Source organism: Xenopus laevis, chromosome 8L (genome assembly GCF_017654675.1).
Source record: "Xenopus laevis strain J_2021 chromosome 8L, Xenopus_laevis_v10.1, whole genome shotgun sequence".
Taxonomy (NCBI): domain Eukaryota; kingdom Metazoa; phylum Chordata; class Amphibia; order Anura; family Pipidae; genus Xenopus; species Xenopus laevis.
Genome location: NC_054385.1, coordinates 66,980,170 through 66,997,622, shown reverse-complemented (window position 1 = coordinate 66,997,622; position 17,453 = coordinate 66,980,170). Strand labels below are relative to the sequence as shown.

Here is a 17,453-nt window from a genome sequence, read left to right as displayed (position 1 = left end):
TTCATTTATCTTTTTTTTTTTTATTGTTTTTGAATTATTTGCCTTTCCAGTTTTCTAATGGGGGGACACTGTCCTTTTATTACTCATCTCTCTATTTAGGCCCTGTCCTATTCATATTCAAGTCTTATTCATAGTAGTGTACAGTTGCTAGGGTAATTTGGCCCCTAGCATCCAGATTGCAGAAATTGCAAACAATAGCTGCTGAATTTTTTTTATATAAAGAACTCAAAAACCACAAATAAAGCATAATTGCATAATTTGTCTCAGTATATCACCCTCTACATCATACTAAAGGTTAATTTAAAGGTAAACAACCCCTTTACATTTTCAATGATTTTAGATGTAAAATGAAAAGTAGTATCTGTATGTACTCTGCTATTCTTTTCACTGCTTGTCTGACTACAGACACAATGTGGCAAATGTGTGTGCCCCCCCCCACGGCTCAATTTTCCCATAATGCCTTGCATCCTTCAGGTCTGTTTTTTAAGTCATTATGGGAATTGCAGTGGTGGGTGGAGGAGACCAATACAATGTCTCACTAGTTGGAGTATTCAAAACAAAGTTCTGAAAAGTGCTCACACTGGATGACTGGTTCATAACTGGTTCCATATGCATCCCCACAAATGGGCTTCTATGGAGTCATGTGATATTAATTCTCTACCCATTTTGTGTGTCCCTAGTTCAGCTCCATAAAATTCAGTGTAGTCTGCGCTAATCAGAATGGAATAATAGTGATCCTTTCAGCTCAAAAATATTAGAAGATTTCTAATGGTGGAAGAGGAAACCACAAGATGCAGTTGAGGATTGTCCTTTTAAATTAAACTTGCAGCCATACCCTGTGCTCATAATAATCCAACAACGCTGCCATGTGTCTTTCATTAGATTCTCATGATGTTTCAATTCCTTTAATCGCATGAGTTAAATTATCATCAGAGTAAGTGTCTTTATTATGGAAATAGACATAATAATGGTAAAGTGGTCATGAAGTCTTTAATAGGACACAGGCTCCATTGAATTAAGGGAGAACTAAAGTCTATTAGTAATAAAATATTGCATTCATAGCCATATTTCTCATGTACGGAATGTCCCGTACCAGAGAGGTGCAGCACAGCAAGACTATCCTGGCAAATGTCAGAGGATTCAGGCTACCGTGGACAACCTTTTTTATTTTAGGTCTGTGTTGGCAGGGGTGGGAGTGGGGGTTGTTTGGGTATTAGAAATGTCAGAGCACAATGAACTGCAAATATATATAAGCCCACTATAAAGTCTGATATGTTTGTGACTGTATTCTGCTCTATTCTCTCTATTTCTTCTGACTTTTACTTGTACATTTCCACCTGATGAACACTCAGCCCCTCACTTAATATGCCTGGGCCCTTTACTGTGTCCTTGGACATGTTTATTACACTTCCTGAAACAGCAGCCAAACAACAAACGGAGGGCCATTATATAAATATTTAATATTCTTTAGGAAGCAAAATAGTAATAAAAATGAGTTCTGCACACCCATTCCAATGCAGCAGCTCAGGTCTTTAGAGCAGGTTGTGGCAAGGAAGTAGAACACTTTCTCATCTCAGAATTCCTTTGTTTGACTTCTCTTATGTGTTGCTCTTCTTACTCCTTCTCCCGTGGTTTGTTCACCATCACTTCTCCCAGACTCTCCAAGACTTCTCTCTTATAGTCATCAAAATCACCATCTATTTGATTCACTGTCCTGTCCTCTACCACCCACAAGTGACAGTTTGTCTCCGTAATAAGCCGGGCATCGTGGCTCACCGTGATAACCGCTGGGGAGGTAAGAGACAGAATAATGTTCATGCCAACTGTCAGGCAGAGTATAAACACAAAACACAACACCAGTGCAAGACAGAGAGGTTGGACAGTGCATTGTGGGAGAAGGAAACAGATGACAAACAGTTTACAAACACCTAGGGGCATATCTATTATGCTGTATAAAAAAAACCAGCAGGATAATACACCACACATCGGCAGGCTTTGCCGGGTAAAAAATGGAGTAAAATTTTGGTGTTTTTTTTTCTTCCACTGGAAGCAATGTAAAATAACGGCATGTCATAGAATTATAGACACACACTCTGCAATATTTTACACAGCTTTTTACATCGTTTTTTCAGCGGATTTAGTTTTACACAGCATAATAAATATGCCCCCTAGATGATAAAAGCATTAGAGAGAGAAATGCTTGAGTGAAAGACCAATGACATACAGGATATTTCAACGTAAACGCCTACATTCATCCTCTCGCTGCACCCTGATGGTTTATTTGCAGTCCTGTCTTATGGTGTTTGAATGTACTTAGCAAGTGGCCCCGGAAAAGCAAAATAGAAGAAGCCATTCTGCCATTTTAACATGATCTTGTACAATGGATCCTCATAGTGCTTGAAAAAAGACCTTGATTTTAGGATGCACATTTGGTTGGCTACTGAAAGCTGGCCTTCTCTATAGTTTTTACTGATAAAACCTCAGGTAACATGCTATATTTCTAGATAAAATCTTATCTAGACATGAAGCCAGGAGCCTATTGACAGTCTTGACTGTGTTATTGAAATCAGCACAAAAACTTGGAGTACAATGAACTTGAGTAAATTGAAACTGCACTGGCCATGGTACTTCTGTAAGAGCAACACGTTGAGATATCCTCCCACTTCTTAATTCTATTTTTAGGCCCTGGCTAACATGCATGTGCAGTGAAAGGGCAGCTTTTTGCTTCTAAGTTTGGCTTTTCACTCTACTGTGCAAGGGTACTTGAACCAGAACGTAGAAGAAGAAACGCTCCTGCTGCAGTAGTACCCCAGGCCAGTGCACTTTTCAGTGAACAGAAGCATACACCATACAGGGTGCAAAGGAAAGTGGAAATCAGCATATTTGACAGAATAACTTTAAAGGCACATGACAAAGCACCGGAGACAAACAGGATAAAGTTGTGCACATGCTGCCATTTTGTCCATGGTTTTCATGAACATATAAAATACACAAGGCTAAAGGCCCAGTGACATTCATATTCTCTTAGTCTACAATACGGGGTACATTGTTTTTTTAAAATACACAAGTTTCAGCGAGTCATGTGACACAAATGACATCACTAAGCACCAATTATAATGGACGACATCACTAAGCACCACTTATGGTAACTGGGTATTAATAATCTTCTTATTCTGCATACTATTTGTTATCATATTGATTTTTATGGTTTATTGTGAAAATCAAATAAAATATTTCAAACAAGAACTGGGTATTAATGGTTTGTGTATTATATTTATGACACATTGTTAGGAGAATTAGTAAAGTATTTCACCCTGAGAATAATTGCACTGCCAGAATGGTTTCCCATCCCTATGGTTACAGATCGCTATAGTGTTCATTATGAGTGACTGCAAATAAAAGTGCATTTTCCTGCCTGGGAAACGTATGGGTATTGACATTGTACATAACACAAATAGGGTAGAAGACGAATACAAACAAAAAATAAGAAAAAAACAATGCTTGCCTCCTTTATATTCATTCACTGCTTCGGCAAGAGCATCTATTGATTCAATATCTAGGTTATTCGTGGGTTCATCCTATGGGGATCAAGGAAAAAAAATGAGTTGTAAGAAGGATCTAGTGTACCTAGTACATCAGTGGTAGTAAAACTGCAATTCCATAACTTACTAAAATTAATACATCAGGTTCTCTGCAACACAGTTCAGCAAAAACCACTCTAGCTTTCTGCCCACCTGTGAAGATAAAAAGGGCAGAATATTAGAATCCTACCAATATCAATATCACTGGTTGCTGGGTGAGCTGTGTGTTTACGCTGTATATATAAAGGATCAAAAGGTACCTGACAGCTTGCAGATCTGGATGGTGTGTGCATGGCTTTCTAGACCAAACCTTCCCAGACATTTGCGTGCATCTTGATATGGAAGATTGAAATTGCGTTGTAGATATTCTGTAGCCGTCTCCTCCATGGTTAGCTGATCTGCATACTGCTGGTTAAAGAATCCAATTTTCTGCAGAAAGAAAGTTTTAATGCAGGGGTCATACTAAAATAAAGTATCATTTTGTTATACAGTTGTATCAAGTGAATTATGGACCAGGTGATAAAACACCTCTCACCAGTCTGTGATTTTTTCTCATTTCTCCTTTGGTCTAGAAACAATAAGAGAGAAATATAGCATTATTCACAATGAATGAAAAGGGATGCTGATATTAATCTCCATTTTGCTTTTAACAAACTTACAGGGGTAAGTTTACCAGTCAGCAGCAAGAGCAGAGTACTTTTCCCTACTCCATTGGGACCCACAATACACACTGTGGACAAGAGAGAAGAATGGGGGTGAGATGATTACACGGGTAATGGCGCATTCCCAAAACAGAAGGAAACTGCTCACCTCTAGAGTCCATGTCTATCCCAAACTCCAAGTTTCTGAACAGCGGCTTTTGCCCTGAATAACCAAAATCCACACCTAGGAGAATGAAATCAAATATCAGAGACATTGTCTGTTATCAGCAGTATGGCTTGCAGCGAGGTGGAAAAATACTGCTTACCATGCAGACCCAAGATTGGAGGGCTGAGTGGAGGTGGGTTTGGAAACGTGAACTTCACGGTATATTCCTTGGGCCTCTTCAGTAATTCAGCAGGCTCATGGTCTTCCTTGTCAGGGTTTTTCTTCTGACACTTCTGCTGCTTCCGAGTTAGTACCTCTTTTGTCTGTTTCTCCTAAAGCAAAAAGGATGGAAGGGAGAAGTTAATACAGAAGCAAAAAGGGTGGAAGTGAGAAGTTCAAATAGACATAAGACACTTCTACATTTCTGCAATAGAAAGAAGGCCCTTTGACTTCTAAAGCAAGTTTCCTGGAAAGAAAGGAGCTGTGGCCTGACTGTGTGTCCTGCAGATTTTGCTCTGCAAGTTGTCACAGAATGGACTACAGTTTAGGAATTCCTTTGCAAGTGGTCAGAAAAGGGAAGACGTTTTTCTCACCGCTTGTTTAGCCGACTTCCCTCCTGCTTTTAGGTCTTTGAGTTTTTTCTCTTGCTTATCATACTGTTTCTGCATTTCCTTCTGTTTCTGCTGGTACATTTTCTTAAATGTCACTAAAAGGACAACACAAAGACAGATGTGTCATCATTTTTATACAATGCCTAAACCTTATAATACTTGAATGAGAGCACTATATGTAAGCTTGCCCATTACTGCTAATCTCTGGGGGTGTGGGGGGTACTGAACAAAGAACAAAAACATTAAATCCTACACAACCTCATATACATTGCCCATACTTAGCTGAACTTACCTTATATTACTTCTCACTTCATTCCATTTAATGGCTTTAAAATATTTGCCACCTCTTTGCCAGCTGTAGGTTTCCATGTTATAGTGTTGTGGTGAAACATTTAAAGCATATCATTTCATGGTTTCTCTCGCTCTGGTTAAAAACAAAGGCCAACGTAGCTGAATGTATTGTCAGCTGGTGGTTTTCTGGCAGAAATCAGTGTGTGTTACCACTAGGGATGCACCGAATCCACTATTTTGGATTCAGCCAAACCCCTGAATCCTAAGTGAAAGATTCGGCCGAATACCTTACTGAATCCGAATCCTAATTTGCATATTCAAATTAGGGGTGGGAAGGGGAAAACATTTTTTACTTCCTTGTTTTGTGACAAAGTCACGTAATTTCCCTCCCCGCCCCTAATTTGCATATGCAAATTAGGATTCAGATTCAGTTTGGCTGGGCAGAAGGATTCGGTTGAATCCTGCTGAAAAAGGCTAAATCCTGGCCAAATCCCAAATCGAATCCTGGATTCAGTGCATCCCTAGTTACTACTAGTTTGGATTCTACAGAATTAAATGACAGGCTGCATGTCCACATTTCGGCACTTCTTTCCTGGTGGAAAATATGCCCTGTGTGCCACGAACCTAAAATCAATGTATTGCACAAAACGTCTGTTATTTGCTATGAATAGTTGCCTATTTATATAAACTATAATACAGTTTCTGAAATAAACACCTTTTTACCACTGCAGGGTAACAAACGTATTTCAAAGTGTTTTGGTGTTAAGTCCCTGCATGGTTTGCATGTGAGCGAGTCATTCAATTTATAATAAAGCAGTCATTATGTACTCACTGTAATTCCCTCGATAATAATACAATTTTTGTGAATCCAGGTGCATTATATCTGTACAGACATCATCTAAAAATCCCTGGTCGTGGGACACAATTAGAAGGGTTTTCTTCCAGCCCTGGAGGTAACTGAAAAGACAAAGAGATCGATAAAGAATTGTTGGCAGGCTGTGCAAGTGGGGCAGTCTCACACACCATACACAAATACATACAAAGTCAAGAAAAACACACTATTTTCAGGTCTCAGTATAAAAAACAGGACATTGCAAGATTTTTAAAATATACAAACAATGCAACAGAGTGTGCAGATTAATATATTGGTTATTGTTGGGCTTTGTTTCTACACACAGAATTACAACAGTTTTTTCTTTTACTATTGCAACAAAAATAGACTCCTGCACTAATTCACACAGATACAGAGTGGAGTATGACATCATGTTGCGTGTCAAAAAGTTGGATGTTACGATTCTAACATGGCTCAGATTTATTATAAACACTGCAGCGCAAAAGGGACAGCATAATCCATTTATCAGCATAGCATAAAAAAGCATAGCTTTTTCTAACCACTTTGCCTTTTGTTTTAACTCGAAAACATCTATGGATTTTATTTCACTAAACAAGGCTAAAAACTAAAAATGAAAGCAAAGTCACGTTCTAATTTTTGTTTAGTATGTTACAACTATACAATAGTCAACTATGCAATAGTCCTTAATTTTTTTATTTTATAATTTTTGGAGTATTTGCCTCCTTCTCAAGCTTCCAACCAATCTAAAAACAAATACTCTTTAAGGCCTGAAATTTATTGTTATAGCTACTTTTTATAAAACATCTTTCTATACAGACCTCTCCTATTCATATTCCAGCCTAGTGACCCTAGCAATCAGATTCTGCAAACTAGAGAGCTGTGAATAAAAAGCAAAGTAACAAAAAACATAAGTAATCAATGAAAACCAATTGCAAATTGTCTCAGAATGACTTACTTATATACTTATTTAAGACCCTAAAGTAAGTCAGCCTCGACCAACAACAAATACAGGTTGCATTTGGAGTTCGTCACTTGTGCTATGGCCACAAAACACAAGGAAACTTTGGGATACTTTGTAATGGATACGTGTTTCCACTAGTTACTACTGGTGGGAAGGAAATCAGGGATGTTATGTTGCCCACAGCAGTGCAGATTAACTATGGGCGAGCAAATGTCCCATATGCCTAAACTTTGGAAGACAATATTCTGAGTGACAGTGGCATCGGAAAGAGCTAACAGCCTGTAATAGTCACCAACGCTTTCCATAACTTGTGTGCATCATGGTGTTCTAGGCTTTTGGCTCATTAGCAAAGGGTGAGCAACATCATTACTAATGTGATGGCATGTAACTTGAATTCACTGTTATTCTAGATACACCTGCATGTGAGTGAAGTCCATTTAATATGTATATATTCTATAACATTATAAGTCCTGCATTTTGGTTTTCAAGTGATGAAGGAACCTAAAAAGCAATGAGGGAACCTAAAAAGGTACATTTCTGTCGAGCAGATACATACTTGTTAAGCCAGATAACAGCATTGAGATCCAAGTGATTGGTAGGTTCATCCAGCATCAGTAGAGTTGGCTCCATGAAAAGAGCTCTGTAAGTAATGGAATGTTACAGCACAGTTTAAAATGAGGAAGACAGCATTGGTTTGGATTGGTAAAGATAAGAAAACAATATTTAAAAAAAAAAAAAAGGAGAAAATGTATAAGCAGGTGTATTTGAAAGGCAAATATAACCTAACCTGGTAACCAAACATTAATTGTACATCAAACAACAGCACCTCCAAAGCAGTCACTGTAAAGTTTAAACCTATGCAGCTTGGCAATGCCTGTTCTTCAAGCAAACGCTAAGATGCATTTTTTTTTTTATACATTTTGCTTGTTCCTCCAGTAGAATTAGCCATGATCGGACAAAACGCATACACAAGAAAAAAACTTGATGAATATTTGGATAAAAGAAGAAAATAACATGCAGTAAAAAGAAATTGTAACCTGGCCAAAGAGACTCTCATTCTCCAACCTCCACTAAATCGCCGAGTTTCCCTATCCTGCATTTCTGGTGTGAAGCTGAGACCAGCAAGAATCCTGCGAGCCTTGGCCTCTGCAGATGCAGCTCCTGAAGCTCGTAATTCTTCATACACCTGACAGTGACAAATGAGACAGATTAGAGAACATATTTCCCTTCACTACATTGTAAAAAAGTAATTGGGGTTGATAATTTCTAGTGACTTTCTTTTTTCACCTTTTCTAATCTTTCGGCAGCATTGTCATCCCCCTTCTCCAGTCGGGCTTGCAGGCGTTTCTCCTCCTCTAGCAGCTTCAGTCGCTTTTTATCGGCTTTAAGCACAGCCTGAACTGCAGGTGTTTCATCAGCAATAACCTCTACAAGAGAAAAAATGAAGGGTGTTATGTTTACAATAAGGTACAAAGACAAAAAAAATGTATAATTCAAACATACAGAATATCAATATTTTTAATGCATATACTGGATAATGATTACCCTAAGAACTTCCCAGCCAATAACTGCTTACAGCTCATCTACAATTCCTGGAATGCTCTGTGAAAGCAACTCTATGTAATGCTAGATTCATTAACAATAATTGTGGAAATTTTGCAAGTTGGATCAATATGCTTTATAAACAGCTCTAGTGTAAGAAATCCCTAACAAAAAGCTTTGAACCCTCAGCACTATCTTCACAAATATACAAACTAAATGCAGATGGGAGAAACTTTAAAAAAAAAATTCTACATGACCGTAAAGGACACGATCATGTATGTCTTTCCTCTGAGGATAATGCTACCCGTATGTGTATTATAAAACTCATAGGTACAATGGGAAAGTTTTTCGATGGGTATCTATATAGGTACACTGCTTGATAAAATAAATACACCAATATATGCACAGCAAAAACCATGAAATCTTGATATCACCCTTGTGGAAATGAATCTTTTGTACCGTATATACTCGAGTATAAGCCGACCCGAGTATAAGCCGAGGTACCTAATTTTACCTACGAAAACTGGGAAAACTTATTGGGGGGAATTCACAAAAGTGTCGGTAAAATAAGTCACCCAGAAGTGGCGGTCGACAAATTTGTAAAATGTCGTACGAACGGCAAATTCACAAAGGCAGATGTTACCATCTCTGAATGTCTCGTAAGTCTGTCAATTTTCTAAAATGTCGTATATCTTTTCATCGTACAAACGACATTTACCAAGACTTTTTAAAAGACAATTTGACTGACATTTTCATTTTGGAGAGCCTAAAGTGTCTGAAAAATTGTCGGTAAAAAAAATGAGTTTACGAGTAATTCATAAAAATGTAGGGAAAAGTGGCGCCGAAAAAGCCACGCCCACTTTTAACGACACTATTTCAAAAGTGTCGTACATGTCGGAAAATTGGCGGAGAAATGCTCTGTGAATTTGTCGGCTGTTGCTACGACACTTTCTACGACATTTTAAAGACATTTTTTCGTTCCCGACACTTTTGTGAATTCCCCCCATTGACTCTAGTATAAGCCTAGACACAACTACAGCCCTCCCAGCAGCGCACATTCCGCCAAAGCGACCCCCCCAGCGATCAACCAGGCTTCTTTGAAAAGTTGATGCATTGTCCCACTGTCCCACTACCATGTGCAGAGGGCGCTGTGTGATATTGCCATCACTGTTAATCTTTCGTATAACCAACAGATGGCGCTGTGTGATATTGCCATCACTGTTAATCTTTCATATAACCAACAGAGGGTGCTGTGTGATATTGCCATCACTGTTAATCTTTCATATAACCAACAGATGGCGCTGTGTGATATTGCAGTCACTGTTATTCTTTCATATAACCAACAGATGGCACACTGTTATTCTTTCATATAACCAACAGAGGGTGCTGTGTGATATTGCAGTCACTGTTATTATTTCATATAACCAACAGAGGGCACTGTGTGATATTGCAGTCACTGTTATTCTTTCATATAACCAACAGAGGGCGCTGTGTGATATTGCAGTCACTGTTATTCTTTCATATAACCAACAGAGGGCGCACTGTTATTCTTTCATATAACCAACAGAGGGTGCTGTGTGATATTGCAGTCACTGTTATTCTTTCATATAACCAACAGATGGCGCTGTGTGATCTTGCAGTCACTCTTATTCTTTCATATAACCAACAGAGGGCGCACTGTTATTCTTTCATATAACCAACAGAGGGCGCTGTGTGATATTGCAGTCTCTCCCTAAGCGAACTGTTGGTATAGGAATGATTAAAAGTGACTGCAATCTTAGCTACTGCCCGCTGACCCGAGTATAAGCCGAGGTAGACTTTTTCAGCACATTTTGGATGCTGAAAAACTCGGCTTATACTCGAGTATATACGGTATATATTTATATATGTTGAAATGCATGAAATGGACAGAAGAAAATAAAGTATCGGGATAGGTGGGTTCTCAGTACTGCCATATATCTGTGAAGTTTCCTTGATCGTGAGCAGTTACTTGGCACAGTTTTCTTCAACTGCTGATTTTCAATAGCAACAGCTTTTCCAAATACAAATCTGCACTTCGAATACAGGAAGTTGTTTTAGACTGCAGCTCAGGCCAATGGTTTGGCCATTCACAGTGGAGTCATAAAAACAGCACAGCAGTGAATACATTGGTGCTGTGGTTCTAGAAACATTAAAAGTAATAATAGTGCTAGTGGGACTTGGCAAATAGCATATAGCACAAACTGCTTGAAATACACAATCTTAAAGGAGAAGGAAAGGCTAAAATGAAGTACACTTTATCAGAAAAGTCCAGGTAAGTACAACCATAACCACACTGCTCTGAGTCCTCTGTGAATTGTGTTCCTTTTATTCTTTACACATGGGCTTGGTATCCGATTTCCTCCTCACAGCTCAAACCCTCTGCCAAAGGCAACCTTGCCTGCGCAGTTCCTTGCTCCCCCCCCTTCTCCCTCGATCCCCCTCCCTTCTCCCTCCCTCCCTTCTCCTCCTCCCTTGCTCCCCCTCCCTTACTTCACCTCGCTCCCCTCCCTTCTCCCTTGCTCCCCCTCCCTCACTTCACCTTGCTCCCCCGCCCTTCTCCTTCCCTCCTCCTTCCTTCTCTTTCGCTCCCCCTCCCTCACTTTACCTCGCTCCTCCTCCCTTCTCCCCCTCCCTTCTCCCTCGCTCCCCCTCCCTTCACCTCGCTCCCCCTCCCTTCTCCTTCGCTCCTCTCCTTCGATCCCCCTCCCTTCTTCTCCTACACTCCTTCTCCCTCGCTCCCCCTCCCTTCTCATTCGCTCCTCCTCCCTCTCTGCCCATCGCTCCGCCTCCCTTCTCCCTCACTCCGCTTACCTTCTCCTTCGCTCCTCCTCCCTAGCTCCTCCTCCCTTCTCTACACCTCACCCGGCCTCCCTTCTGCCTCACCCCGCCTCCCTTTCCTTGCTATAATTGGAACCTAGAGTGGAGCAGGCAGCCAGACACGACCAGAAAGTTACCTCAAACAAAGCTTATATGGCTACTGTGATGTTAAGCAAACAGAGAGAAGGTCTATTGCAGTTTGATAAGGTATGGTAGAGCATTCTGCAGAATAAATAAAGCTTTCTAGCTTCAACTATTGTGGCTAATCTATTGGTCATACAATGCATAACAAGCTTTCCTTCTCCTTTGATACAGCATGTATATTTTTATTTCTTACCTTGCTCACACAGTAAGACATCTATGTTTGGGGGTATGTTCAAAGCCTTGTTTGCTATGTGTTTTAGGAGAGTTGTTTTGCCTTTCCTAAGGAAAAAGAAAAGGGATGAGATGGGGGGGGAAGAGAATAGACAATAATTTTAAAATAAAGGCATTTTATAGAAAACACAAATGGGGAAATCAAAATGCAAAAAGAACACTGATCAAAAGCAACAACATTTTTTCAGATTCCCAGAGTGCTCTGGGTAACCACTAATGACTTACCCATTAGGCCCAACCAATCCATAGCGCCGGCCTGCTACCACATATAAGTCTGCATTAACAAACAGCTCCTTCCCATGGGCAGAGATGCTGAATTTTTCCAGCTACACAAAAAGAAATGTGAAAACAATACATAAATAAAATTAAGTGACAAAAATAGAAAAAAACCCATGGAAATACATGTACCTTTATATCGGATGCATTTTCCAGCATGGCTTGTCGTGATGACAGTTCTGCCTGCGACACAGAGAAGTCGTTTTCTGCAGCAGTTGCCTTCTTCATAGTAGCCACCTGTTTCTCATATTCCAGCTGTTGGACAAAGAATGTTTTTTCAGGCCATTAGCATTCAAAAAATCTTCCAGATGAAAAATAACAATGGTAAACAACTGATAACTGAAATGAATTTGAATGTGCTATATTCTATTACTGACATGTGGAATTAGTCTATGAAGAATTGCCAGCAGATCAATGTCCAAACAAACGAGATGATCTAGGGAAGTGCTGTCCTACTTGACATTAGCACACTGAGTGCTCCTAAGGGTAAGGCCACACTGGGCATTTTGGGGAGATTTGGTCGCCTTGCTAAAATGAAAAAAACCGCCAGCGCTAATCACACTCGGCAATTCGTTTTCCGAAGTCGCCGAAGTTTCTTCGTGAAGCAACTTCGGAAAACGAACCACCGCGTGCGATTAGCGCCGGCGTTTTTTTTTTTCATTTCAGCCGGCGCAGAGTGAGGGCAAGCGTTTGGGGAGATTGGTCGCCGCGAAGACGAGGCGATTAGTAGCCAGGTGACAAAATCTCCCCAAAACGATGAGTGTGGCCTTACCCTTTGGAGGGCGGGAGCCATAAAATTCCACATCTGGCCCTTGGCCTCCAGTTGGATAGGCGTGATCTAGATAATTCATGAAATCACCACAACTATCAAGAATGATCTCTTCATCACTAACCATTTTCTTTTTCTTCTTTTTCTCCTTTTTGCTTAGATTGGCAAAAGGATCTTCAGCAGCTGTCTTTTCTTCCGTCTCACCCTCTTCATCACCTGACTGTTAGAAAAAAGAAGAGTGAGAAGAGTTTTTTTAAATCCCCTTCGGATTCCTTCCATTATATAAAAATAAGGACTTACCCCTTCATTTGATTCTCCACTGACACGATCTTCTTCTATGTCTAAGGCCCCAAACCGATTCTGATTTAAAGAAAAATTATTAATTGGGAAGCCTGATTTTAATGAATAAGTTTAACTACCCATCCAGTATATATTGCACACAACACAACCTATCCATATTAAATTACTCGCAATTTTTGAAGCAATCAATATCTCAATTCATCATTATGCATTGAAGCAGTTACATTGTCAATGTTGTTATTAGTATGACTCCTATAATTTGAAACAAACAAAAAAAAAAAAACCTGATCATTTACATTTGGACAATCACTCATTTCCACTGATAAAAAATAATAATAATATTGGCAACAAACAAAAATAAACTGACTTGGCAACGCCAATATACTGTAAAAGGGTGGTAGCTGAAGAACCATGCAGTAAAGTGACATTATTCTTTCAAATATAAGTCGTATGATTTACAAGGGATTGTCTACAAAACAAAAAGGAATACCTGGCTTGGTTTTGATTTCTTACTGCCCTTCTCGGGTTTTTTCTCCTCTTCTGCATCAGAATCAACAGAAGTAGCCTTGGGGACAGGTTTCTGTAAAAATAAAAATATGAAAATTAGTCTCTGCAAATCAAAGATATAATTAAAACATACTGCAACAAAAACAAGGACTTTAAATCTAATTTAAAGAGCTTTTTACAGGATAGAAATAAAACTGTATACGGCAAATATATTAATTGCAAAAAAAAAAAACTGGTTCTTGGCAACACCAATTTACTGTAAACAGTGCTGTGGTTATTTTTAGCTTGATGTGCATTTTTCTCTGCAGCTGAAGAGCCATGCAGTAAAGTGATAGTATACGTTCCGATATAAGCCATATGATTTACAAGGGATTGTCTGAAAAATAAAGTAATACCTGGCTTGGTTTTGATTTCTTACTGTTCTTCTCGGGTTTTTTCTCATCTTCTGCATCAGAATCAACAGGAGCAGCCTTGGGGACGGGTTTCTGTAAAAATATGAAAATTAATCTCTGCAAATCAGTGGCGGAATTACCTGGGGAGCAGGGAGTGTGATTGGACCAGGGCCCACACCCCCTCAGGGCCCCCTCGGGAGCTCACGCACTGACATAGCCGGCAAGAACGAGTACGGAGGGGGGTGGGGAGCCCGGCTGCAGCCCCGCCCCCAGCTAGTTACGATACTGCTGCAAATCAAACATATAATTGAAACATACTGCAACAAAAAACAGGACTTGAATCTACTTTAAAGAGCTTTTTACAGGATAGAACTAAAACTGTATGTAAGGAAAATACATTTTTATTTTTGGGCATTTATATTTCTAGTTTCTTTCCAGTCAAAGTAGACTACCATGAGCAGTGGTGTTATGTAATGTTCATAAAGTGAGCATTTCCCAACACTATATATATATCATGTAATAACTTTTAATAAATTTTCTGTTTTTTTTCTAATGCAGGTTAAAACTTTGCTGTTCCTGTCTCTAGTTTCTCAGTCAGGCAGCTCAGTAATCTAGGCAGACTCTGAACTGTTACAATTTGTTATTTAAGATTGTATCAACTAAAGTATCAAATTAGAACCCACCGCACAGAGCTGCTCCAAAGAAACTTGACAATGTGAAAATGAAACGGTAGACTTTAATATTAGAAAAAAATGGTGGTGGGGGGGGGGGCTGAAAAAAGTATATTCTTTTTGATCATAATAATTGATGCTGGCCATTTTAACATTAATTAACATGAAAGGAGCACATAATTCTTATAACTCTCACTTGCTGTGGAGAAGGAAAGTAAATATGACAGTACAATTTATTTGCCTTAAACTCACATCTTTCACCACGTCAGACTTACTTTGCCCTTTGATTTCTCCTTAGGAATATCCTCCTCACTTTGTGCTTTTTCTTCAGGAACCTGGAAAATTTTAAAAAAATAAAACAACAACAACAACAACAACACAAATAAGCCAAAGGACAACATATTCTTGTAAATGTGATACAATAAGAGTAGGAGGAGGAAATGAGTAAAGAGAAGAGTTTGAGACAGAACAAAAGCAGGAAAATGTGGATGATTGAGAAATCAGTGGAGGATATACACACAGTTTTTACCGTTACCTTTTTTATTTGTAGCATCACAATGTACACAGCGTATTACAAAGTATACATACATGGGTAATGTTATCATGAATTAAACAGTGCAGAAGTGACAAAACATACTTACATTAATTACCTTTTGTTTGCCTTTCCCATTTCTTTTCCCTTTATTTTGTTTTTTCTCATCCGCCTACAAAAAATTAATCACAATTTTACAGATGCAGCAAAGTGTCATTGTATTAAGATACCTTTAAACTCTAATAACATTCACATCAGACTCTGGGCCACAAATGGTTTTATCAAAGTTTTTACATAGCACAGTCTTGACTTGGTCATTTGTTTAACCCACAGTGTGGAAGTTAGTGGAATCCAATCTCACTCTGCCTTAATGTGTAAGAATAAAAGGTAAACATATATTTAAAAAGCTTCAATGCAGGAGCTATGCAGTGAATTTGGTTTTTGTAAAAGCCTCAATAATTTGGTAGTTGCCTGGCCACAACTTCCTTATCACCTGTAATAGCTGTCGTCATCTTATAATTCCCCAATGCTCCCAAGCAGCCAAGCCTGCCACGACCAAGGAATATTGAAAATGAATCATATATGCAGATTACAGCAGTAACATCCCCCATTAGGCTTACTCTCTGTACCATGAAATGCCACATATTTGTAGGAGGACCAGTGATATGTACATGAACAGCATTGACTGAAGGTGAACCATTTAATAAAGCAGTTTGTTAATATGGGGGGGGGGAAGTGTAAATGGTTTGCAAAAAGGCTATAGTGAAGTAACCCTCCAGACTGTTATGCTACTACATCTCATGTCAGGTGTTACAGAAGTGCTTCTCAACATGTTGTGGTGGGTATTTGGCTGTTATAAACCTAATGAGGAGTCTGTTTGTCCCATCCACACCTGTGAGTGCCAGGAAGGATATTTTTTTTTTTTTATTTCAATAATTTTTATTGAGGAAATCGTGCATAACAACAAAACCGTCAGCATTGTTAGTTACAGTCATCACATAGACACAGGCAGCGTTGAAAACATCTCTGACGCTAACAGTGAAGTGGCTAAATCCAATTGTAACAACAAGCAGGAAGGATATTTTTACCTCTTGTTTCTTGCTACTCTCTTTGTTGGATATCTGCTCTTCCTCTTCTTCATCACTTTGATCCTCTCCTAGAGCTGCAAAGACATTACTTCCCTACAAAAGAATTGCAAAAGATCAAAAAAATATGCTACACTTTACACAAGACATAGAAAAATTTCACTGCGTAGTGCACCAGGGGCAACAGAGATCAATCAGTATAAAATATATAATCATTACTACATATTATAACCGCAAATATGCCCAGTACAGGGGCAGGACAATTAGCTTGATGTGTTTCATGGCAAACAACCACTTTGTTGGAACTTCAAAATGTCTCTGAATACCTTACCATATTTAAAACCTACTTCCCTACAGAAGAACTGAAAAAGATCAAACAAAATATACTGTGCTTTGCATAGTTAGTCAGAGCCAGGACCAATTTCTCTTTTAGTACTGATTGTGTAGCATTTGTGGTTTTGCGATGGTCTTTTGCTGTGGTGCAGAATCAAAATAACCAGAAGAAGCCTAGCAAAAACCTAATGTTATTTTGTACGGGAGAACTCAGCAAAAAAAAAAAAAAAAGTCATCAGCTTACATAGTAACATAGCAGTTGGGTCAATAAAGTTCTCAAATGGTTTAATTTGCCAGAGAAATGGGAAAATGATATCCGTGCTAAATAGCAATCAGTTCCTGGCCTACATTGTATATTAGAATGTAAACAACACCACCACCAATGGTTTGCATGTGCTTACTTCCAAAAAGACAACTAATATCGCACCTCAACTCTGAGTCACAAAACGATGTCTGTCTCTGTCTTATATTTAAATCAAAAAAGTCTGCAACCAACTAAAACAAGATGGAAAACCCCAGCAAGGTGGCAGTACACATGTTAATATTGATTATATAACGATTTCAAAAGTGTTCCCATTTGTTTGAGGGTCAAATATTCTAAAAACGTGTTCATAAAATGTTTTTTGCAACCCTTGTTTGAAAGCAACACATTTTATTACAGGCTACATAAGATAATGTTGTAAAAGATTTAAGATGATGAAGTGAGTTTTATGCATCCAAAAAATAACT

At 38.9% G+C, this 17,453-nt stretch overlaps 1 protein-coding gene across 5 annotated transcripts in view; it reads right to left on the bottom strand.

Annotated features, from left to right (window-relative positions):
* Positions 1-1,441: 1,441 nt before the first annotated feature.
* The window catches only part of abcf1.L (ATP binding cassette subfamily F member 1 L homeolog), a 30,130-nt gene continuing 14,118 nt past the window's right edge, over positions 1,442-17,453 (bottom strand). Inside the window, exons 6-28 of one of the 5 annotated variants that reach the window (XM_018229048.2) lie at positions 16,395-16,487; positions 15,425-15,478; positions 15,050-15,109; positions 14,107-14,196; positions 13,695-13,784; positions 13,205-13,264; positions 13,029-13,124; positions 12,268-12,390; positions 12,085-12,185; positions 11,822-11,907; positions 8,392-8,531; positions 8,142-8,290; positions 7,661-7,744; positions 6,123-6,247; positions 4,982-5,094; positions 4,549-4,720; positions 4,392-4,466; positions 4,241-4,311; positions 4,117-4,149; positions 3,842-4,010; positions 3,670-3,734; positions 3,506-3,578; positions 1,442-1,787 (exon numbers count right to left, since the gene is read on the bottom strand). In XM_018229048.2, the coding sequence (XP_018084537.1) occupies positions 1,615-1,787; positions 3,506-3,578; positions 3,670-3,734; positions 3,842-4,010; positions 4,117-4,149; positions 4,241-4,311; positions 4,392-4,466; positions 4,549-4,720; positions 4,982-5,094; positions 6,123-6,247; positions 7,661-7,744; positions 8,142-8,290; positions 8,392-8,531; positions 11,822-11,907; positions 12,085-12,185; positions 12,268-12,390; positions 13,029-13,124; positions 13,205-13,264; positions 13,695-13,784; positions 14,107-14,196; positions 15,050-15,109; positions 15,425-15,478; positions 16,395-16,487 (2,295 nt within the window). In that variant the 3' untranslated portion in view covers positions 1,442-1,614. 5 annotated transcript variants of the gene reach the window in all.